General features: G+C 38.8%; 1 protein-coding gene and 1 long non-coding RNA gene across 5 annotated transcripts; one reads left to right on the forward strand and one right to left on the reverse strand.

Annotated features, from left to right (window-relative positions):
- Positions 1-552: 552 nt before the first annotated feature.
- LOC135687875 (uncharacterized) lies at positions 553-8,155 on the forward strand. Of its 2 annotated transcripts, XR_016144126.1 has the most exons (6): positions 553-661; positions 2,257-2,329; positions 2,954-3,026; positions 3,654-3,726; positions 4,726-5,971; positions 6,381-8,155. It is a non-coding gene; the product is annotated as an uncharacterized LOC135687875 (long non-coding RNA). The 2 variants fall into 2 exon arrangements; XR_016144125.1 differs by having other exon boundaries at positions 4,726-8,155.
- Positions 4,230-13,331, reverse strand: LOC135692342 (uncharacterized). Of its 3 annotated transcripts, XM_065210441.2 has the most exons (7): positions 10,708-13,331; positions 10,258-10,347; positions 9,986-10,060; positions 9,135-9,182; positions 7,714-7,861; positions 6,413-7,270; positions 4,230-6,000 (listed from the first exon to the last, which is right to left on the reverse strand). In XM_065210441.2, exons 1-7 carry the CDS (start codon positions 10,745-10,747, stop codon positions 4,698-4,700), a joined length of 2,562 nt encoding a protein of 853 aa, XP_065066513.2. In that variant the 5' UTR covers positions 10,748-13,331; the 3' UTR covers positions 4,230-4,697. The 3 variants fall into 3 exon arrangements, with proteins under 3 accessions (XP_065066513.2, XP_088966681.1, XP_065066512.2); XM_089110555.1 differs by having other exon boundaries at positions 9,986-10,347; positions 10,708-13,328; XM_065210440.2 differs by having other exon boundaries at positions 9,986-13,328.
- Positions 13,332-18,477: the final 5,146 nt, after the last annotated feature.

Consider the following 18,477-nt stretch of genomic DNA (forward strand, 5'->3'; position numbering starts at 1 on the left):
CATTGATGCTAAAGGCCTTAACAATTTAGTTGAAACATTTTAAGAGACATTACCAAAGAATTAAAGAATCACCCTTTGAAGTTATTAAGCTACGCCTAGTAATATACTGTAATAATTACGAATGCTTCAAAAAGGAAGATAATCTGATCTAATAAATAGCAGCGCCTGGATAACGTGTGACAGGAAAATTGTATGTCCTAAATTTTTACAGCAAAAGATTGACGGAAAAAGCATACAGATAATTAATTTTATCATACCAAAGATCTATCTGGTTTGCTACGGTTTCTCATTCATTCAATATTAGTTTTGACAGAACATAGGAACTATGTGTCCTAGTAATGACAGAAGACGATATTATTTTACCTTCAACATCAACAAGTTGCTCTTTCACAGTAGTCTCGGGTTGCTCTGTCTTCAATTTTTCTCCATCAACCATACCCCCACTGGAACCTAGAACAAGAATATAGACCATTAGATATAGCCTTGTTACCTGAGACTAAAATGATGAATATATGTATAATTCGAGCCGATTAGAGCAAAAACCTTACTTACGTCTTACAGAAGATCGGTTCATCTTTAATGTATCATGTAAAGACTGATGCCAACTGATTTTTTCAGGTACCGAGAATGGTTATATAGAGAAGAGAGCCGGTAAATCAAAGTAAGTCTTTTCTTTTCATACTTTCCTATAAGACATGTCTCTATCCACCATCAATCTTTCCGGAATCAAACACCTGTGTTGGATGGAACATTTCACTTGAATAGGACATCCGTACCATTCAATATCAAACTTCAAGAAAAGAATAGATTATTCCCTCTAGACTAAGGCGAAGCGATTGGTAGGAAACTGGCAAGGCGTTGAAAAATTTTAATAGTCGGGCGGCTTCTTGACAGCATCCCAAGGAGCAAAACACCTCGAGTAAGTGACGCTTTTTGAGAAAGCCCGACTTCCCAGTACTAGTAAGTTAGGAGATAAGCATCTTGAAATTATTTGTGTCACTTCTATAACGCTATTTTGTAAAAGATTTTGGGACATTCTTTATGTCTAAGGGTTGATCCTCCTTTTCTCCCACCAGCAGCAGCCTCAGAAAAACCATATCCTACATGTTATTTGCGATTTTAGTCATGATGTTGTATTACCTAATCTAATGAAAAAAGAACCCTATGTTTCAAATTAAGCTTCTACCAAAACTGCTTATCGGAATAGGAAAGGCCCGACTCTGAAAATAGACTATCCAGCTCTATTAATATTTTCAAGGAAGTTTCACTGTCAATCGTTTTTATGATCCAAAAGGCTTGTCCATCCTAACACAGCTACGGGTCGAACTCAGTAAGCTAAATGTTCATCAATTCAAACATAATTTTAGGGATACTTTGAACCCTTTATGCCAAACAAATCGAAGCACTATTTTCTGCGCTGCCATACTTATGATGTAAATAGAAGTGATCTTCTCAACAGTGTACAAGCAATATTGTTGCCTTGTGGTTTGTTAAAAGTCATCCAATATGGCCTTGAACATCCAGGCCTCCGAAGGATTCGAATAATGCAGGAACAAAAATCTTTAAATCTCCATTCGTTTTTTAACATTGTTGTTTGTGCTAGGAGGCTCTTGTTATGTAGTATAGCAGTTTCCATTCAGTAAAGTTTTCGGTAGTCTCGTTTGTAACTTTTTATATCGAATAAAAAAATCTTTTCAGCATACTCTCTATTGGAAAAGCAAAAACCTCGGTTTGCATTTTGATATTAAATTTCAAGCCGAACAATTATTAGACAAGAGGGGCAATCGACAGGGCCTTGAGCACTTCATTAGATGCAGCTAGAGGTAGAGAACTTTAGCAACCTCCCTTCCTGAAAAGCTAGGGACCTCCCTTTCATGTCAAAGGCCATCTTTGTTGTTGGGAAGCAGCAGTGGAGACATTTTCTTACAGAAGCGAGAAAATTGTACTTCAGAGTTAGTGAAACTTGTGAGATGTTAGATGATTGCCAGAGATTCAAATTTTTTCAAGGACCTCTTGAGAATGTTAGCTGTCGTCCTAATTTCCACTTGTGTAGTGAGCTCAAGATGACTCGAAATGACATTTGATTATGACATTTGATTAAACAGGTATTTTCCTTTAACCCCAGTTTAAATTAAATATGGTAGACATGATTTCAAACATAATCTGTCCTTTCTAGCTCAAGGAACATTAAATTATTTAGCATATTTCATTATTTCGTGATTTCACCACACTAAAAAGACTTGTTTGAAATTGTAGACACAGACTGAATCTCAATCTACCTAGCTGTTGCTGTGTGCCTAATCTAGAATTATGGTCAACCAATATTGTGGTAAGATTTGTTTCTATCTTTTAATTTGTTTCTATCTTTTAATTTGTTTCTATTCACTTTTGTAGTGTTTATGCATTTCTCTATATCTCCTAAGTAAATATCTCCTAATATGGGTACTTTAGTCCTTACCATGTTTGTTCTTAGAAGTCATTTTCTTCTTATACTGTTATCAATGATTAAGTTTATAAGATTTTGTTTTTGAGGTTCCTAATTTATATTCATAAATTGCTGCATTTTCTCTATAGATATAGATGCAAACATAATATGATCTTGATACAATAGGGGTGGGATAACCATCCTTCTATATTGTATTCCCAATCTAATTTTAATTATGGGTTGCATTCTTTTATCAATGTGATTTGCACATACCGGGGCGACTAACATTGTGCCCGGATACGATTACGATAAGCACCTATTTGACTTTTCTGAGCTTTTCCACATAATGAATTCACTTGTAAACAGCCTTCACATTCACAGATGCTCTATAGGTATTTTCCTTTAACCCCAGTTTAACATTATTTCAAACATAATCTGTCTTTTCTAGCTCAAGGAACATTAAATTATTGAGCATATTTCATTATATCATGGTTTCACCACACTAAAAAGACTTGTTTGAAATTGTAGACACAGACTGAATCTCAATCTACCTAGCTGTTGCTGTGTGCCTAATCTAGAATTATGGTCAACCAATATTGTGGTAAGATTTTTTTCTATCTTTTAATTAGTTTCTATTCACTTTTGTAGTGTTTATGCATTTCTCTATATCTCCTAAGTAAATATCTCCTAATATGGGTACTTTAGTCCTTACCATGTTTGTTCTTAGAAGTCATTTTCTTCTTATACTGTTATCAATGATTAAGTTTATAAGATTTTGTTTTTGAGGTTCCTAATTTATATTCATAAATTGCTGCATTTTCTCTATAGATATAGATGCAAACATAATATGATCTTGATACAAAAGGGGTGGGATAACCATCCTTCTATATTGTATTCCCAATCTAATTTTAATTATGGGTTGCATTCTTTTATCAATGTGATTTGCACATACCGGGGCGACTAACATTGTGCCCCGCTATGATTACGATAAGCACCTATTTGACTTTTCTGAGCTTTTCCACATAGTGAATTTACTTGTAAACAGCCTTCTTTGTTCAATTCACAGATGCTCTATAGGTATTTTCCTTTAACCCCAGTTTAAATTAAATATAGTAGACATGATTTCAAACATAATCTGTCTTTTCTAGCTCAAGGAACATTAAATTATTGAGCATATTTCATTATTTCATGATTTCACTACACTAAAAAGACTTGTTTGAAATTGTAGACACAGACTGAATCTCAATCTACCTAGCTGTTGCTGTGTGCCTAATCTAGAATTATGGTCAACCAATATTGTGGTAAGATTTGTTTCTATCTTTTAATTTGTTTCTATCTTTTAATTAGTTTCTATTCACTTTTGTAGTGTTTATGCATTTCTCTATATCTCCTGAGTAAATATCTCCTAATATGGGTACTTTAGTCCTTACCATGTTTGTTCTTAGAAGTCATTTTCTTCTTATACTGTTATCAATGATTAAGTTTATAAGATTTTGTTTTTGAGGTTCCTAATTTATATTCATAAATTGCTGCATTTTCTCTATAGATATAGATGCAAACATAATATGATCTTGATACAAAAGGGGTGGGATAACCATCCTTCTATATTGTATTCCCAATCTAATTTTGATTATGGGTTGCATTCTTTTATCAATGTGATTTGCACATACCGGGGCGACTAACATTGTGCCCCGCTATGATTACGATAAGCACCTATTTGACTTTTCTGAGCTTTTCCACATAGTGAATTTACTTGTAAACAGCCTTCACATTCACAGATGCTCTATAGGTATTTTCCTTTAACCCCAGTTTAACATGATTTCAAACATAATCTGTCTATTCTAGATCAAGGAACACTAAATTAATACCACATTTGATGCATAAATTTGTAGTAATCAACCACTGCTTGACACACAAATTATAGCAAGAACTGTTTCATAATAACAGCTGATATTTAACATAATATCTAACATATATTTAACATAGTTCTATTTCAACAATTCAATTTTCTGTTACCTTTTTGGTTCTTTTGGTAAAAATACATCTTAATTAATTAGTTACGTCCCACAAAAATGAGCTTATACCAGATTGCTTGGCTTAACAGAAGTGTAAAGTTTGCAGAATTGAAAAGGCAAATTTCTGCAAGAAAGTTCTTAAACCCTAGGTTCATGTACCCTTGCTTAAGTGATGCTGACGACCATTAGTTCTGTTTAATAAAATGTCATTTTTGCAAATGATTATTTAATAATATGAATATTAATAAAATGATTTTTTACAAAATAATGTTCTCCTCTTTCCAGCTTTCCACTTGGCTGTCAGTAAAGAGCTTCTTCTCTTGGAAAATGTTTTCCAGTTCTTTGGAGTCAGACTTTGTCTTCAGAAGCCACTGCTCCAGGATATCTAGCGGATAGTTTAACAGTTTACACACGGCAAGCACCCGAATCTTCCAATACAACATCACAAACTGTTTACCTTGAGGATCGTCGAGTTTTTTTATCACAGCTCCCAAATTTGAAAAGACCTCCCAAAAACACGTGTTATGTTTGGAAGGATTCACATCTTTTAACTGCGGGGCCATTCTGGTTATCTCACCAACATTGCAAAGCTGGTAGAATCTCGTTCTACCTATGTTAAAGCTGTCGGATACGAATCTTTCCAGTTTTGCTGTGCTGCAGGCGTCTTTGTCTTGCGAGCAGCGTCTTAGATTGCAGAGGATAGCAGCAATGCTAATTTGAAAAGAAAAGAATTGAGGACAAGTTTTAAATAGAGACTTTACGTGACTAACCAAATCACACATCGGACAGTCTGGGATATCGCAAGCTGAACCTATGTTGTCTTTGATGGTTGGCTGGCTTTCATTAGGATTCGTGTACCTACACTGTCTTGTGCACCTGCACAAGACCTTAATATTTTGCGAGTCCAAGTAAGAGATCAGTGCTGTGTTTATCCTGGTTCTGTCGGTGTTATATGTGAAGGCAGGCGATGAGCTGATTGCAGAGTTGGGACCAACTTTTGATAAAAAACGTGCAGCTTTTTCAAAGTGCAACTTCTGCAATGTCTCCCAATCATCCCTGTCAATGCCAAGCATTCGGGCAGCTTTGTTCAGCATTGCAAGTAGCTGCTCTTCCTCAGTCAAGGAAATCACCTTAGAAGCCTTTGAATCCTCCGGAATTGCTGCTTTTGCTGCTGTGGATGCCGTTGCCCCTGATGTAGAGGCTTCCCCTGATGTAGCTGGCATTGTACCTTCAGCTACAGGCAATGACGCTGCAGACGATGGCCGTGCCTTCCCCTTGGATTCAGCTGATTCCTTGAAGTGAGTCATCTTGGAAGTAAGCTTTGAGGAAAGCAGTTTTTCATTTTGTGAATTTTCTAATGGCCGGCCATCGCCCATCACTTCTTTGACAATTCGATCGGACATCAACTGCGAGCTTTGCTCGTCAGCCTCAGCTTCACCTTCACTAACATCTTCTTCGCTTGAAGGCAAGTGGCTTATACGTCTTTTCTGGACAAACTCGCTTAGCTCCCGGAGGGATTCTTTTCCGAGAGGTTTGAATTTAAGAAAATCTATACCATACCTAGGGAGAAATTAAGACTTTTTGTAACTAGCACTTTTTTAAATTCTGGAGATAATGGAGAAGGCTGCCATCCATCCGAAATGCGCTTTGCAAAATGAAATAACAAACATGGAATAACATTATAGTCAAGTCCAAATTATATAGTATTCAGCATAGGTAGGATGAAATTCAAGAAACGCAATACACTGATAATATCAAATGATTGTATTTTGAAAGCTAATCTTCATTTTTTGTTAGTAGTGCAGAACGAAAACTATACAGTATGTATGTTTATGACAAGAAAACAGCGTTAGGTAGAATGAGATTAACATGAATAGAGTGTTCATAATAACATAAAGCTATGGAGATTTCACGCTAAAAATTTCATTTTTCTTTTCTAGACATTTTCCAGCCCTGATGAAGTTGCACTCACCGGTACATAGCTTCCTGAAGACGTACATTACTCCTTCCAAGTGCCTGTTTGATGTTGATAGATGACAACCTGCTGTACGCCAGCTCCGTGACTGTAAGGCCTGTTTTCTCAATTACATCTTGGGAACAGAGGGACAAGACGTCTTCCTTGGCAAATTTCCGAAGCATCGCATTTGTTACCTTGCTAGTGCATGTGACATTTGTCTCTGTAAAACCCCCATGCTTGGCCTTGATGAGCCGGCGTGGAAATCCGTGTGTTAACTGGACACTTACATCTGACCAAGATGGTGCCCCCCATATCATAACATTGTCAAATAGGTCTACCCGTGCGCATTGGAGACATTGATCATATTCGAGAATACCAGTTACCAGAGGCTCCATCTGGTCTGTCGGCTTGCCTGATTTGAGGAAAATCTCCCACTTGTTAAGAGATTTCCTCGCATCATCAACAGACTGCTCGTCAGCAGTGTCTCTTGTTGCGTCGAGAAAGCAAGAGTAATCTTGCTTCCAGCATCGGATGCTTGCATTTAACTGCTCACAACTTTTGAATGTGTGTGCCTTTGGGTGCGCAGCCGTAGGCCGTTTGTTGTTTCCTTGCAGCCTGCACGGTAACTGCAGTGTGTCATAGACCCGCTTCTTGAAATCGAATTCTAGTGGCCCCATCACCGTTGGTTGCGTGGAAAATGCAGCAGGAAAGAAGTCATCGTGTGCTCGAGTGTCTCCAGAAATTATACCAGCGTCGCTGTCGCTTTCATTTGGACTGTCAGAGTGACTGTCTACTTGCATGTTATGCTTCTCCTGCAGGTCTTTGACAAAGGCAAGGGCTTCTTCATGCTCGATACCAGCCTCGTTCATCATGCTGCAAAGACAGACCGAGTTTTAAGGTTATCAATCATAACTTTGTCATGTTTTTTAACTGTGTTTTTGATTCGAAAAACTAAACAGAAAATTGATAGTGCCCTTATCCCCTGTCGAAGTTCTATTGCTTTGAACAATGGGAAATTTCCCTTAGATTAGATCAGATTAGACATTCCCCTCTTCCTGCTCCCCTCCCAACCCCTCTCCTCTTATCACTAGGTATGAAGCTTGTTGCTAAATATGCTGCCAAGAGACCATTGATGCAATCATAGGCATATGATAGGGAACGACACATACAGATGGGTGTGCAGGTTTATAGTAATTCTTTTATAGGAAGGGTTGCTCAATTCTCTTAACGAAAGGTGGACTAAGCTAGAATCACTGTTCAAATGTAGCTATCTGTTTGCGCACCCCAAATTATTAGGAAAAAGTTGTTAATGTCACCTTGTTTCTGGCAGCTCCTCCAGCGACATTGCCGTGTCCGTTATAAAACTAGGGTGGCTGTTACAACTGTCATCCTCCTCGTCGTCGCTCATAGCACTGTCATGTGCTGCTTGTGCTATTATAAATGATGAGGCTTTGGACTTCTTTTCTAAAAAGAGGTTATATCCATGATTATGTACAGACCTACATACAAATAATCACTTTAGGTGGTGTAGATTTTTGATTTGAATAGTTCTTCTCTTTGTTCTCTAACTGTGACTGGCCTCCTGTTCAGTAGCACAAGATTTAGCTACGTGTTATTGATCAGGTCTTTAAATGACTTTGTAGATATTTCATATAAAAGTCGTTAAAAATGTTGCATTTTACGTTGAAATGTTGATAACGTTTTGATTAAAGTTTAAAAATGATTTTTGTAGAATATATTAGTAAACAATCTTTGCAAGGTATCTGTTCATTGTTGAAAAGTCTTTTTGAAAAGAGGGGAGGGCGGGGGGAGGGCTTTTTCAAGCGTACCCAGGCGACTGGCAATATAGGGCTTTATAGCTGATTTACTTACTTGAAAAACTCGCCATAAATATACATATCATATGTTTGTATAGATAAACTTGCACTTGAAATTAAATAAGTAAGTTTCAATTTGTTTTAGCAGTCGTCGAAGAACAAATGTAGGTATATATTTATATATATAGATATGTGCCTGCTTTAAGAATCTAATGATGATAATAAAAAAATATTCACGTCTACATTTGACTGATAAAAGAAGACCCAGCTTAGCCATGTTGATAGCGTTTAGCTTAAAGTTTAAGAATGATTTTTGTAGAGTAAATTGGTAAACAATCCTTGCAAGGTATCTGTTCATTGTTGAAAAGTCTTTTTGAAAAGAGGGGAGGGCGGGGGGAGGTCTTTTTCAAGCGTACCCAGGCGACTGGCAATATAGGGCTTTATAGCTGATTTACTTACTTGAAAAACTCGCCATAAATATACATATCATATGTTTGTATAGATAAACTTGCACTTGAAATTAAATAAGTGAGTTTCAATTTGTTTTAGCAGTCGTCAATGAACAAATGTAGGTATATATTTATATATATAGACATGTGCCTGCTTTAAGAATTGAATGATGATAATAAAAAAATATTCACGTCTACATTTGACTGATAAAAGCAGACCCAGCTTAGCCATGTTGAAAGCGTTTTGCTTAAAGTTTAAGAATGATTTTTGTAGAATACATTGGTGAACAATCCTTGCAAGGTATCTGTTCATTGTTGAAAAGTCTTTTTGAAAAGAAGGGAGGGCGGCGGGGGGGGGGGGGGGGGGGTAGGCTATTTTGTGTTAAAGAGTTGAATGCTAAGCAGCCTTTGACATCAGGTAGGTGGACAGTAATAATGTTTGAAAATTATAAGAAGGGAGACTCCACTTACTTTTGGGCTTAACACTTTCGTCGCAGTCGACTGCCGACCTCTGCTCAACTAGAAGAAATTTGAAAGAAAATTATTAGATACATAGCAAACTAAAAGATTTCACGGCGAGAATGTTATAATACGTCACCGAAATAGAGATCCGTTTGCAAATATAAATGAATTTTCAATACGGAAAGGAAGGTTGCTTTAGTAAAATTTGCTTGAAAAACTGCACTTTGCAGGGTAATGGAAGCATCGATATACAGATCATTATCATAAAGATGGATGTTTTGAAATTTATGCCATTTATGCAACTAAGCAACTTCAGTTAAACCTACAGCTACCCCCCCCCCCCAAAAAAGAAGGCGTGCCTCGCAACGGCCTTTGTCCCTTCCTAACCTAAGCAATAATCCCAAAATGCTTTAAAATTGATAACAGTGGCATAAATAAATCTCTATTCACTGAAACGACCATTATTAATTAGTAAAGCCTTGTTAAAGTTACGCAGCACAGATATGATTTTTTGTAGCCAGGTTGTTAAGAGCAAGTCACATTTTAAAAAAGATTCTCTAAAAAACATGATTCTGTCGTGCAGGTACTAGTGAATGCTGCCTAGCAGTCTCTTTAATAAGAAAAATTACTGTCTATTATAAATATTTTCAGCTTTGATATATTTAAAAAAAAAAATTAGCTTAAAGATAAGTGTCAGCTTTTTCAGTCTTTATCGAGGTAGTGATATGGTTTCAATCACAACGGACAGAGCACAAAAATCAGGCGAGCCAAGTCTAAAATTGGATGTTCATAAAATTGGATGATTCTGAGCATGAATGTATCTATATACTATATTATTATAAATGAAAGAGGGCATTTACTTGGCGTAATCTGGAGTATTTCGTCTGCCATGATCTGCGTATTCTCCTCGTCGGCAATTTCATCGAAAAAATCCACTAGAAGAAATCCAAAAAGTAAATGGTTAGATTCACGGAAAAAAGACGGTGTAGAAATTTTATAATAACTAGAAATACAACAAGACACCAGAAGGGGGTTTGTTCTTTTTAATTCTCGATTCTTCTCGGTCGGCGTGAACATTGATATATTAAAATAAAATTCTGACGATTGAAAAAATGTGCTGAGAGTTTCTTACTTTGGGGCGGGGGGATCTCATCTTCTACGATCTGCGTATCGTCTTCTTCGTCTTCCATTGCATCACGCTGCACCCCAAATTTCTGCTCCACTAAAATAGATTCAAAAAAATAGAATGTAAGTTACGCAGAAAAAACTGATTCCCTACAGTAGCTGAAATCATTTGAAATAAAACAAGGCACTAACTAGAAAGCGGTTTGTTTCAACAGTGGCTAAGCTCTTACTAATTTGGCTGGGGGCAGGGCTTGGAAAGTTGGTCCTTTTCAATAAATTTGGGGGCTGGCTCGAATAAATTAATTTAACGAAAATAATAAATGAATTTGTTTTGATAATTGATTAATGGATCAATGATGGTCTCATCAGTGTTCTAGGAAAACAATAATTTTTTACCAAAAGCACCAAATAGATTTCAGAACAAAAAGCACAAACAAGTGAACTGCAATGTACTCACCATCTTCATTATATTCCTGGTCCATCTTGACTTCGCTCATGACTTCTCATGAAAACTGATTTTTTGCATTCGAGGACCCCTTTTTATGGAAAACGTAGCATCAGATTGCGTGGTATTGTTTTCGTTTACAATACTCCTCCTACTTCAATACTAGTTGATGCCTGTCAACAATCACATACCAAACCATTGTCTACACAGGGTTAATTAGTTTTGGAAACTGCTGTGCAGCGTGGGTCGAAGATACGAAACATGGTTGCTATTTGGTTGTTTAGGATTGATTCTAGCGACGAAGTAAGTGAACAAATGTATTTTTTGCTATTACGTATTTCTCTGTGACACCTACGTTTCCAAAACCGTCTCCCCCACCCTAGAAACACACAACAAAACACTTGCAACTAGGGTTTATCGTCGATTCATGCAAACCTCCCTCCCTCACGAGCATTGTCATGCAAACAGTTTAGGCTATCCTCAGACTATTTTATTCCCGAAGGAATAAAAAACATCCCACCCTCTCCCCTTCCAGGTTCTTAAAAAGACACCATTTCCCAATTCTACACTAAATTGCCACCAAATTGACTGAATTTTCAAACCTGTCCCGTTTTTGGGTTTAATTCTCAAGGCAACTCGCAACGTGCCTTCCTCAAGTTCACTCTCCAGAACAACAAGCGCGACCCCTCCACCCCGTTCTTAAACAATGAATAACTCAAAATTTAGGTCCTAATTGCAAATTCCCCAAGTGTGCCAGGCCTTGTTATCAGTTAAACTAGCCTTTTACGTGAAAAACCCGAAATTTTTATTTTCAACATTTTACCCACAGGAGTGACACTTTGAAATTTTTCTCAAATCGCAGCAGCCTGAAAACTCAAACGGTTTCCTGTTGCATGGCACTGCTTCAACAATAAAGCCCCAAAATCTTTCAAAAATACACCATTTCCCAATTCTACACTAAATTGCCACCAAATTGACTGAATTTTCAAACCTGTCCCGTTTTTGGGTTTAATTCTCAAGGCAACTCGCAACGTGCCTTCCTCAAGTTCACTCTCCAGAACAACAAGCGCGACCCCTCCACCCCGTTCTTAAACAATGAATAACTCAAAATTTAGGTCCTAATTGCAAATTCCCCAACTGTGCCAGGCCTTGTTATCAGTTAAACTAGCCTTTTACGTGAAAAACCCGAAATTTTTATTTTCAACATTTTACACACAGTAGTGACACTTTGAAATTTTTCTCAAATCGCAGCAGCCTGAAAACTCAAACGGTTTCCTGTTGCATGGGACTGCTTCAACAATAAAGCCCCAAAATCTTTCAAAAAGACACCATTTCCCAATTCTACACTGAATTTCCACCAAATTGACTGAATTTTCAAACCTGTCCCGTTTTTGGGTTTAATTCTCAAGGCAACTCGCAACGTGCCTTCCTCAAGTTCACTCTCCAGAACAACAAGCGCGACCCCTCCACCCCGTTCTTAAACAATGAATAACTCAAAATTTAGGTCCTAATTGCAAATTCCCCAACTGTGCCAGGCCTTCTTATCAGTTAAACTAGCCTTTTACGTGAAAAACCCGAAATTTTTATTTTCAACATTTTACCCACAGGAGTGACACTTTGAAATTTTTCTCAAATCGCAGCAGCCTGAAAACTCAAACGGTTTCCTGTTGCATGGCACTGCTTCAACAATAAAGCCCCAAAATCTTTCAAAAATACACCATTTCCCAATTCTACACTAAATTGCCACCAAATTGACTGAATTTTCAAACCTGTCCCGTTTTTGGGTTTAATTCTCAAGGCAACTCGCAACGTGCCTTCCTCAAGTTCACTCTCCAGAACAACAAGCGCGACCCCTCCACCCCGTTCTTAAACAATGAATAACTCAAAATTTAGGTCCTAATTGCAAATTCCCCAACTGTGCCAGGCCTTGTTATCAGTTAAACTAGCCTTTTACGTGAAAAACCCGAAATTTTTATTTTCAACATTTTACACACAGTAGTGACACTTTGAAATTTTTCTCAAATCGCAGCAGCCTGAAAACTCAAACGGTTTCCTGTTGCATGGGACTGCTTCAACAATAAAGCCCCAAAATCTTTCAAAAAGACACCATTTCCCAATTCTACACTGAATTTCCACCAAATTGACTGAATTTTCAAACCTGTCCCGTTTTTGGGTTTAATTCTCAAGGCAACTCGCAACGTGCCTTCCTCAAGTTCACTCTCCAGAACAACAAGCGCGACCCCTCCACCCCGTTCTTAAACAATGAATAACTCAAAATTTAGGTCCTAATTGCAAATTCCCCAACTGTGCCAGGCCTTCTTATCAGTTAAACTAGCCTTTTACGTGAAAAACCCGAAATTTTTATTTTCAACATTTTACACACAGTAGTGACACTTTGAAATTTTTCTCAAATCGCAGCAGCCTGAAAACTCAAACGGTTTCCTGTTGCATGGGACTGCTTCAACAATAAAGCCCCAAAATCTTTCAAAAAGACACCATTTCCCAATTCTACACTAAATTGCCACCAAATTGACTGAATTTTCAAACCTGTCCCGTTTTTGGGTTTAATTCTCAAGGCAACTCGCAACGTGCCTTCCTCAAGTTCACTCTCCAGAACAACAAGCGCGACCCCTCCACCCCGTTCTTAAACAATGAATAACTCAAAGTTTAGGTCCTAATTGCAAATTCCCCAAGTGTGCCAGGCCTTGTTATCAGTTAAACTAGCCTTTTACGTGAAAAACCCGAAATTTTTATTTTCAACATTTTACCCACAGGAGTGACACTTTGAAATTTTTCTCAAATCGCAGCAGCCTGAAAACTCAAACGGTTTCCTGTTGCATGGCACTGCTTCAACAATAAAGCCCCAAAATCTTTCAAAAATACACCATTTCCCAATTCTACACTAAATTGCCACCAAATTGACTGAATTTTCAAACCTGTCCCGTTTTTGGGTTTAATTCTCAAGGCAACTCGCAACGTGCCTTCCTCAAGTTCACTCTCCAGAACAACAAGCGCGACCCCTCCACCCCGTTCTTAAACAATGAATAACTCAAAATTTAGGTCCTAATTGCAAATTCCCCAACTGTGCCAGGCCTTGTTATCAGTTAAACTAGCCTTTTACGTGAAAAACCCGAAATTTTTATTTTCAACATTTTACACACAGTAGTGACACTTTGAAATTTTTCTCAAATCGCAGCAGCCTGAAAACTCAAACGGTTTCCTGTTGCATGGGACTGCTTCAACAATAAAGCCCCAAAATCTTTCAAAAAGACACCATTTCCCAATTCTACACTGAATTTCCACCAAATTGACTGAATTTTCAAACCTGTCCCGTTTTTGGGTTTAATTCTCAAGGCAACTCGCAACGTGCCTTCCTCAAGTTCACTCTCCAGAACAACAAGCGCGACCCCTCCACCCCGTTCTTAAACAATGAATAACTCAAAATTTAGGTCCTAATTGCAAATTCCCCAACTGTGCCAGGCCTTGTTATCAGTTAAACTAGCCTTTTACGTGAAAAACCCGAAATTTTTATTTTCAACATTTTACACACAGTAGTGACACTTTGAAATTTTTCTCAAATCGCAGCAGCCTGAAAACTCAAACGGTTTCCTGTTGCATGGGACTGCTTCAACAATAAAGCCCCAAAATCTTTCAAAAAGACACCATTTCCCAATTCTACACTGAATTTCCACCAAATTGACTGAATTTTCAAACCTGTCCCGTTTTTGGGTTTAATTCTCAAGGCAACTCGCAACGTGCCTTCCTCAAGTTCACTCTCCAGAACAACAAGCGCGACCCCTCCACCCCGTTCTTAAACAATGAATAACTCAAAATTTAGGTCCTAATTGCAAATTCCCCAACTGTGCCAGGCCTTCTTATCAGTTAAACTAGCCTTTTACGTGAAAAACCCGAAATTTTTATTTTCAACATTTTACACACAGTAGTGACACTTTGAAATTTTTCTCAAATCGCAGCAGCCTGAAAACTCAAACGGTTTCCTGTTGCATGGGACTGCTTCAACAATAAAGCCCCAAAATCTTTCAAAAAGACACCATTTCCCAATTCTACACTAAATTGCCACCAAATTGACTGAATTTTCAAACCTGTCCCGTTTTTGGGTTTAATTCTCAAGGCAACTCGCAACGTGCCTTCCTCAAGTTCACTCTCCAGAACAACAAGCGCGACCCCTCCACCCCGTTCTTAAACAATGAATAACTCAAAGTTTAGGTCCTAATTGCAAATTCCCCAAGTGTGCCAGGCCTTGTTATCAGTTAAACTAGCCTTTTACGTGAAAAACCCGAAATTTTTATTTTCAACATTTTACCCACAGGAGTGACACTTTGAAATTTTTCTCAAATCGCAGCAGCCTGAAAACTCAAACGGTTTCCTGTTGCATGGCACTGCTTCAACAATAAAGCCCCAAAATCTTTCAAAAATACACCATTTCCCAATTCTACACTAAATTGCCACCAAATTGACTGAATTTTCAAACCTGTCCCGTTTTTGGGTTTAATTCTCAAGGCAACTCGCAACGTGCCTTCCTCAAGTTCACTCTCCAGAACAACAAGCGCGACCCCTCCACCCCGTTCTTAAACAATGAATAACTCAAAATTTAGGTCCTAATTGCAAATTCCCCAACTGTGCCAGGCCTTGTTATCAGTTAAACTAGCCTTTTACGTGAAAAACCCGAAATTTTTATTTTCAACATTTTACACACAGTAGTGACACTTTGAAATTTTTCTCAAATCGCAGCAGCCTGAAAACTCAAACGGTTTCCTGTTGCATGGGACTGCTTCAACAATAAAGCCCCAAAATCTTTCAAAAAGACACCATTTCCCAATTCTACACTGAATTTCCACCAAATTGACTGAATTTTCAAACCTGTCCCGTTTTTGGGTTTAATTCTCAAGGCAACTCGCAACGTGCCTTCCTCAAGTTCACTCTCCAGAACAACAAGCGCGACCCCTCCACCCCGTTCTTAAACAATGAATAACTCAAAATTTAGGTCCTAATTGCAAATTCCCCAACTGTGCCAGGCCTTCTTATCAGTTAAACTAGCCTTTTACGTGAAAAACCCGAAATTTTTATTTTCAACATTTTACACACAGTAGTGACACTTTGAAATTTTTCTCAAATCGCAGCAGCCTGAAAACTCAAACGGTTTCCTGTTGCATGGGACTGCTTCAACAATAAAGCCCCAAAATCTTTCAAAAAGACACCATTTCCCAATTCTACACTAAATTGCCACCAAATTGACTGAATTTTCAAACCTGTCCCGTTTTTGGGTTTAATTCTCAAGGCAACTCGCAACGTGCCTTCCTCAAGTTCACTCTCCAGAACAACAAGCGCGACCCCTCCAACCCCGTTCTTAAACAATGAATAACTCAAAATTTAGGTCCTAATTGCAAATTCCCCAACTGTGCCAGGCCTTCTTATCAGTTAAACTAGCCTTTTACGTGAAAAACCCGAAATTTTTATTTTCAACATTTTACCCACAGGAGTGACACTTTGAAATTTTTCTCAAATCGCAGCAGCCTGAAAACTCAAACGGTTTCCTGTTGCATGGCACTGCTTCAACAATAAAGCCCCAAAATCTTTCAAAAAGACACCATTTCCCAATTCTACACTAAATTGCCACCAAATTGACTGAATTTTCAAACCTGTCCCGTTTTTGGGTTTAATTCTCAAGGCAACTCGCAACGTGCCTTCCTCAAGTTCACTCTCCAGAACAACAAGCGCGACCCCTCCAACCCCGTTCTTAAACAATGAATAACTCAAAATTTAGGTCCTAATTGCAAATTCCCCAACTGTGCCAGGCCTTGTTATCAGTTAAACTAGCCTTTTACGTGAAAAACCCGAAATTTTTATTTTCAACATTTTACACACAGTAGTGACACTTTGAAATTTTTCTCAAATCGCAGCAGCCTGAAAACTCAAACGGTTTCCTGTTGCATGGCACTGCTTCAACAATAAAGCCCCAAAAACTTTCAAAAAGACACCATTTCCCAATTCTACACTAAATTGCCACCAAATTGACTGAATTTTCAAACCTGTCCCGTTTTTGGGTTTAATTCTCAAGGCAACTCGCGACGTGCCTTCCTCAAGTTCACTCTCCAGAACAACAAGCGCGACCCCTCCACCCCGTTCTTAAACAATGAATAACTCAAAATTTAGGTCCTAATTGCAAATTCCCCAACTGTGCCAGGCCTTGTTATCAGTTAAACTAGCCTTTTACGTGAAAAACCCGAAATTTTTATTTTCAACATTTTACACACAGTAGTGACACTTTGAAATTTTTCTCAAATCGCAGCAGCCTGAAATGTCTCAATCGAGACCATTTTCAAATTCTACGCTAAATTTCGGGCAAATTGGCAGCATTTTGCAAGCTATTCCTATTTTGTGTTTTTTTTAGGAATATATTAGTTTGTGGAAAGGTTTCAAAAACCACAGATTTTGAAAGGTTAGGGTTAGGGTTAGGGTTAGGGTTAGGGTTAGGGTTAGGGTTAGGGTTAGGGTTAGGGTTAGGGTTAGGGTTAGGGTTAGGGTTAGGGTTAGGGTTAGGGTTAGGGTTAGGGTTAGGGTTAGGGTTAGGGTTAGGGTTAGGGTTAGGGTTAGGGTTAGGGTTAGGGTTAGGGTTAGGGTTAGGGTTAGGGTTAGGGTTAGGGTTAGGGTTAGGGTTAGGGTTAGGGTTAGGGTTAGGGTTAGGGTTAGGGTTAGGGTTAGGGTTAGGGTTAGGGTTAGGGTTAGGGTTAGGGTTAGGGTTAGGGTTAGGGTTAGGGTTAGGGTTAGGGTTAGGGTTAGGGTTAGGGTTAGGGTTAGGGTTAGGGTTAGGGTTAGGGTTAGGGTTAGGGTTAGGGTTAGGGTTAGGGTTAGGGTTAGGGTTAGGGTTAGGGTTAGGGTTAGGGTTAGGGTTAGGGTTAGGGTTAGGGTTAGGGTTAGGGTTAGGGTTAGGGTTAGGGTTAGGGTTAGGGATAGGGTTAGGGTAGGGTTAGGGTTGGGTTAGGGTTAGGGTTAGGGTTAGGGTTAGGGTTAGGGTTAGGGTTAGGGTTAGGGTTAGGGTTAGGGTTAGGGTTAGGGTTAGGGTTAGGGTTAGGGTTAGGGTTAGGGTTAGGGGTTAGGGTTAGGGTTAGGGTTAGGGTTAGGGTTAGGGTTAGGGTTAGGGTTAGGGTTAGGGTTAGGGTTAGGGTTAGGGTTAGGGTTAGGGTTAGGGTTAGGGTTAGGGTTAGGGTTAGGGTTAGGGTTAGGGTTAGGGTTAGGGTTAGGTTAGGGTTAGGGTTAGGGTTAGGGTTAGGGTTAGGGTTAGGGTTAGGGTTAGGGTTAGGGTTAGGGTTAGGGTTAGGGTTAGGGGTTAGGGTTAGGGTTAGGGTTAGGGTTAGGGTTAGGGTTAGGGTTAGGTTAGGGTTAGGGTTAGGGTTAGGGTTAGGTTAGGGTTAGGGTTAGGGTTAGGGTTAGGGTTAGGGTTAGGGTTAGGGTTAGGGTTAGGGTTAGGGTTAGGGTTAGGGTTAGGGTTAGGGTTAGGGTTAGGAGTTAGGGGTTAGGGTTAGGGTTAGGGTTAGGGTTAGGTTAGGGTTAGGGGTTAGGGTTAGGGTTAGGGTTAGGGTTAGGGTTAGGGTTAGGGTTAGGGTTAGGGTTAGGGGTTGGGTTGGTTAGGTTAGGTGGGTTGTAGGGTTGTTAGGGTTAGGGTTAGGTTAGGTTAGGGTTAGTAGGTTGGGTTAGGGTTAGAGGTGAGGGTTAGGGTTAGGCGGTTGGGGTGGGTTTGGGTTAGGGGTTAAGGGTTAGGGT

Source organism: Rhopilema esculentum, chromosome 10 (genome assembly GCF_057945365.1).
Source record: "Rhopilema esculentum isolate cy_ngs chromosome 10, ASM5794536v1, whole genome shotgun sequence".
Taxonomy (NCBI): domain Eukaryota; kingdom Metazoa; phylum Cnidaria; class Scyphozoa; order Rhizostomeae; family Rhizostomatidae; genus Rhopilema; species Rhopilema esculentum.

Excerpts from the sequence above, each read along its gene's own strand:
- LOC135692342 (XM_089110555.1), bottom strand. The coding sequence starts at position 10,202 with ATGTTCACGCCGACCGAGAAGAATCGAGAATTAAAAAGAACAAACCCC. Across the intron at positions 9,183-9,985 it reads AATACTCCAGATTACGCCAA|TTGAGCAGAGGTCGGCAGTC; the intron begins GTAAATGCCCTC and ends AATTTCTTCTAG. Across the intron at positions 7,862-9,134 it reads CGAAAGTGTTAAGCCCAAAA|AAAAGAAGTCCAAAGCCTCA; the intron begins GTAAGTGGAGTC and ends ACCTCTTTTTAG.